The 6000-nt window shown below is 37.6% G+C and overlaps 1 protein-coding gene across 2 annotated transcripts in view; it reads right to left on the bottom strand.

The window, feature by feature from the left end:
• Positions 1-1927: 1927 nt before the first annotated feature.
• The window catches only part of LOC115284910 (collagen alpha-1(XIV) chain-like), a 30119-nt gene continuing 26046 nt past the window's right edge, over positions 1928-6000 (bottom strand). For both annotated transcript variants that reach the window (XM_029931364.1, XM_029931365.1), the window contains exons 5-6: positions 2895-2984; positions 1928-2353 (exon numbers count right to left, since the gene is read on the bottom strand). In XM_029931364.1, the coding sequence (XP_029787224.1) occupies positions 2325-2353; positions 2895-2984 (119 nt within the window). In that variant the 3' untranslated portion in view covers positions 1928-2324. The remainder of the gene's footprint in view (positions 2354-2894; positions 2985-6000) is intronic.

Below are 6000 nucleotides of genomic sequence, written 5' to 3'. Positions count from 1 at the left end.
AAGAGTAAAAAGGGTGAATGCATTAGAGTATATTTATCCAATGACATTCTATTCTACACAGCAAGGAAGATGAGAAATTATCTCGACATAAGTCAACACGGATAACTCAGAAACATCTAATATTGTGCTAAAAAAGGCAAGTTGCAGAAAGGTACGTATACTATAATAAAATGTATATAAAGTTTAAGATATAAATGCATAATTAAAATATGGTTTAAGGCTCAGATATATGTAATAACATGATAAAGACACACAATGGAATAATGGACAATGAATTCAGAATGATGGTAACCTCCTAAAAGGGAAGGGAATATGGAGAGATACATAGAGAGCTCCAACTATATTGTAACGTATTTTCTTAACTGGGCAAAGTCATTTATCACAGTATTTTTATACTTTTTGTATATCTGAGATGTTTAACAATAATTATAATTATAGCTAAATATAAATATAAAATTATAAATTATTAGAAAAATGTTTCATAATCTAAGAAAATCATAAAACTAAGAAGTCCATAAAAATTAAGAATACTATAATTGTCATGAATTTTTAAAAATTGTAATTAAAATTTTCAAAAAGCATAAAGTTGTGAAGCAAATAATACAGAAAGAGAAGATATTTGCAACAATAGGACAATATAACAGAAAAAGTTTTAGCATCCCAACTGCATAGAAAATTCCTATACATTCAAAGAAAAAGAAAAGCAAACATGGACCAAAAATGGGGAAAAACATCAATGACCACTGAAGATATGAAAAAAAAGCTCAAACCTCACTAGTAACCAAAGAAATATAAATTAAAGTAATGAAGCATTATTGGGAAAATTTTGTAAGTATTGAGAATTTCAAATGTTGGAAAGAATTTATGTTTCAAAAATAAGTTATTAAAACAATCCTTTTTTAAAATTTTTTAATGTGTTTTATTTATTTTTGAGAGGCAGAGAGAAACAGCATGAGCAGGGAGGATCAAAGAGAGAGGGAGACACAGAATCTGAAGCAGGCTCCAGGCTCTGTCAGCACAGAGCCTGAAGCGGGGCTCGAACCCACGAACTATGAGATCATGACCTGAGCCGAAGCTGCACGCTTAACCGACTGAGACACCCAGGCGTCCCTCAAAAATAAGTTATTGAAAAAAAGTGTCAATTTGATAGGCCCTATCAAAATTTTAAAATTTGCTTATCTTTTAACACTGAAATTCTACTTTTAGGAAGTATGTTTTCATAGCATGTTTGTAATATTGAAAACTATAAAGTATTGAAACGCTCATCAGTATGGGAAATAGTTAATATGTGATGGTCATCTGTTCCTCAGAATACTATCTGGCCCTTAAAAAGAATGTGGTAGACTGATAATGACAGCCAACATTATACACTGGTAGGAAGAATTCTGTCTTTAACATATGTCAACACAGTTAATCCCTAAGAAATCTATGAAATATACTTGACAGATGAAGAAACAGACATAGAAATTACAACAACCTTGGGGTGCCTGGGTGGTTCAATCAGTTACATGTCTGACTTCAGCTCAGGTCATGATCTCACACTTAGCGAGTTTGATCCCCATGTCCAGCTCTGTGCCTGCTTCAGATTCTGTGCCTCTCCCTCTCTCTCTGCCCCTTCCCTGCTCTCTCTCTCTCTCAAAAATAAACATTAAAACAAAAAAAGGAAAGAAACTAGGATAAGCAGTATGAATCACTCAAGCTTAAGGCAAAGGCAGGCTTTGAATTCAAGCAGGTCAACGGCTTGCTGATGCAATTTGCCACTAGGCTGGCATGTCTCCGTATGCGGTCACATGGAAAGTTCTCAATGCACAGAATAAGAAATACAATAGGTCAGGCTCTGCATATATGTCTGTATAGTCACTGAAAACCGACTGAAAAATCATATGCCAAAGCATGAAAATAAACACTGAGGCAGGTTGCTGGGTGACAATATTTTTATTCATCATGTATTTTACATTTTTAGTAGACCATTTATTCATCTTTGCATTCAGTGAGTCTTTACTTTGATGCTTGTTATGTATCAGAAATTACTAGATACTCAGTGTTAGATACTGAGCAGTCAATGAGGAACAGAAACAAATTGTTGTTCTCTTGGGTCTTACAGTCTAGTGGAAAAGACATTCAAATTATAAGTAAATGTAAAATTATAACTATGGCAAATGCTAAGAAGGAAAGCTAGTTGTTGTAGGAGGGTGTATAAAGGAAGAGAGTAGTTGAAGAAAGTGATGATCAAATTGAGCTTTGCAGGAAGAGGAGGTATTTAAGCAGTGTAGTGATGGGGAGAGTGTCTTGTGCAGACAGTGCCACGGAGAGAGACCAGATCTTCAAAGGACCTGAAAGAGAGCCTGCAGGGCTAGAAAGCAGTGAGCTGTTAGATGAGGAAGCAGAGGGAGGTAAGGTAGGTTCCAAGGGTAAGCAGGGCTTGGAGGTCTAGTTAAAAATTCTGGCCTCTATCCTAAGAGCAGTTGGAAGCCACTCAATGAGTTTTAAGATGCGTGTGGGGAGAGCATAAGGTCAGATTTGTGTTGAAAAGATCGCTCAAACTTCTGGGTAGAAAACAAATGGAGATTTTGCTAAATAATTCTGTACACCAGACAAGAAATGGCACCTTAGCTGGGTATTGGCAACTGACATGGAAAGAAATGAACAGATTCTGTCAGTATTTCAATAGCAAATAAATTCATGAGAACTTGGTGATGTACTAAAGATGGAGAGGACGTGAGAGGAAAGTGCTGGCAGTTTCTAGATGTGAGGAAGAAGTGATGTGGGAATGAGGGAGAGTTCCATATCCGATCTGCACTCTTCTGATGGGGTGAAGTCCAGGTATGTGGGTAGTGACTGTGTTATTAAAACAATTCAACTGCCAAAATAAGCAAATAAAAAATAAATCTGACCTTCTTCTGGTGGAGATGGTTTGTTCCCATTTCCTTTATCCACAACCTTGACTCTAGGTTTTGGTTCCTTTCTTTTTTCCAAATCTTTAACTGGAAGAAAAGTAGAAACACAGCAACATGTTATGTTAACGTCTGAAAGAAAATATTCACTGAGTTTTACCAAAACCCTTGCAAGTATTGAGAGTATAAAGTAGAAATTAGCTCCATGGTAGAATTCCACTCCCACAGATTGGAACTGCTTTTTTATTTTGACCTTGTGATAGGAAAGGGTGGAAAACACCTAAGGAATTACTTTGGTCAAGGACTCACTATGGGCAGATGTATCAAATTCAACCTTTCATTGAGTGCTGAAATCAGCATGATTATCCCCATTTCATGCATGAGGGAACAAAGGACCTGAAGACTAAGTAATTAAAATGCATTTCATAAAACCATAAAGTATTGGCCCAGAATTCAAGCCATATCTTCTGATCTCTGAACAAGGTCAATGAGTTGGTTTTCGTTCTAGGAAGATCCTGACCAGAACTATCCTCATTTGGAGTTGGGCTATCCACAATAGAAGGTGGAGAATCCAAAATAATTTCCTTTTAAACTTAAAACACAAAAGTGTCCCTACTAATAAATAGTAGTATTTCTCTGTCAATTTCAGTATAAAATATTCAGGGGCTGGAATTAATACATCTGTACCAATCTACTCCCTCATAGCTTCGCTTTCCACTGCTTGAAACGCCACAGCCATTTCCTGCTATTGCTTGGTACATTGACTTGTTTGAGTCAGGCAAGACCACCGCCAATGCCAATGGTTTCTACACAAATAAAACACCCATGAAAAGGCCAAAGTGATCCCATGGTGAGATATTTCACTTAATTGTTACATTCACTTCACAGAAATCAGCACATTTATTGCAGGGTGGGCTCTGTAAGGGAAGAAATCATTTCCTCCAAACTGTCATTCCTGCCCTCTCTAGGGTGTTATTCCATTAACCCTATCTCTCTCATCTGCTGCTCTCCTCCTCCTATTTCTACTGGCTTCCATCCCTTTGCTGAAAGGATCTGAGGCTTGCCAACTGCCAAGGTCATGTTGCTCTAGTTCTGTTATTTGTTTCCTTAGAAACCTTCCTTCCTTGGCTTTCAGTACCTAGAGGTCAAATTCCAAGATTAAAATAATAATAATAATAATAATAATAATAACAATAAGTATAAGATCCCTTGATCCTGGTATTCCCATTGAACCTTTATTTTCTAAATCCATTTTTTAGACCTCACTCTCCGACTTTTTTATACACCGTGGCCACTTTGGAACACCCCTTTCTATAAATTCTTCTCTTTGTCAGTTTTCACAAAGGCACTATCCTGGATTTTCTTGTACTCCTCGGACCCCTCCTTTATCTTCTCATTTTTTGGCTTTTTTTTTCTGTTTTCCATTCCTGAAACATGATCATATATTAATGTTGCTTTGCATCTCTGTACACCCCGCCTACAATTTTATCATCCCACAACTGTAATGCTCTCTCTTCTGTGGAAAATTCCCAAATCGACATCTTCAGCCCCACCCACCCATAGCCCATGGCCTCAAATTGCTTACATTCTGTAAAAGAAATCTGCACCTTTAATATGAGAACAATTGTGCTGAGCGGTGATCAAAGCAGAAATAGATCCGGCAAAAAATAATTCCAGAGGTGGAGACTCATGGAAACTTCACAGGGAAGGTGACATTTGAGCCAGGCTTTGAAAGATGAGCATGATTTTGTAGGCAGAGATTAATAAAATGTCATTCCAAAATGATAGAAAAATGGTGGTCAAAGAGAAAGTTTGCCAAAATAGAGCAATAAACCATTCTGATCTATATCTGTATCATCTATATCTATCTATCTATCTATCTATCTATCTATCTATCTATCTATCTATCTATCGATAGCAGTCAATTTTCAATTTTGCCCTTAGGTTACATATAAGATATAACACATGTGTCACACCAAGCTTCTGTCTTCCTCATGCAGGAAGCAGACTAAATTGGAAAACAGACTGTCATAAGCAAAGTGGCACTAGTCATAACAACAGCAAACATGCCCCTGTTTGTGGCAAAGTGAGTTAATCCACACAGTAATAGCCATATCTCATTACCCCCTTTTGCTGGAAACTGAGGCCATGCTTGATTTGCTTGGCCAAATATACGCCCCAAATCAGACATGCCTTTCTATCTTCAAAATGCAAAGACTGTTTCTCATGCTTTCCTGGGTTATCAGAAGATAGACTACAGAGGACATCAAGTTTCTACATTACTTGTAAATCTGTATTGTCTGGATCATCATTTTCCTGAACCCAACCATGAGAGTCCTCCAGCTGGGGAGACCAGGCTATACAGCTCCATCTCTCAAGGAGCAGAACAAAAAAGAAAACCAACCAAAGTTATTTTAATTTCATTGTTGCAAATTTGTATTTGGGAAGAACTAATCCCTCCAGTTTGACAATAAAAACAATGCAGCTAAGAAATATATGTGCTTACAGATAAGGTGTCCCACTACCAAGATTGCTTCAGCAGAGTTAAGCAAGCTGACAACTGCATTTCCTTCTTTTAAAATGTTTATTTATTTTGAGAGAAAGAGAGAGGGAGAGAGGGAAGGAGAGAGAGAGAGAGGGAGAGGGAGAGGGAGAGAGAGAGAGAGAGAGAGAGAGAGAGAGAGAGAGAGAGAGAGAGGGAGAGCACATGCAAGAGCAGGGAAGGAACAGAGAGAGAGGGAGAGAGAGAATCTCAAGAAGGCTCCATGTTGTCAGTGCAGAGCCTGATGTGGGGCTTGATCCCAGAACCTTGAGATCATGACCTGAGCCCAAATCAGGAGTTGGACACTCAACTGACTGAGTCAACCAGGGACCTCTTATTGTATCTTTTTTAAGTGTTTTGAGTAAATAGCTATTGTAAAACCTTTTAAAGATTACTTATTTCTTATGCTGCTCAATCAGAGAACTATCTGAAATACTTTCAGCCTAAAGTAAAATGTCTCCTTGGCCTTTTACTGTTTCTCACAAACTTTAAGAAGAGTTATTTTGCTCACTCGGAATGTCTGAGGCCAGAAACTGAAGTTTGGTGCCAGTAAAGGGAGACAGA

This window comes from Suricata suricatta, unplaced genomic scaffold (assembly GCF_006229205.1).
Source record: "Suricata suricatta isolate VVHF042 unplaced genomic scaffold, meerkat_22Aug2017_6uvM2_HiC HiC_scaffold_26, whole genome shotgun sequence".
NCBI lineage: Eukaryota > Metazoa > Chordata > Mammalia > Carnivora > Herpestidae > Suricata > Suricata suricatta.
The sequence above is the reverse complement of the archived record's forward strand: the minus strand, read 5'-3'. Positions and strand labels throughout refer to the sequence as shown.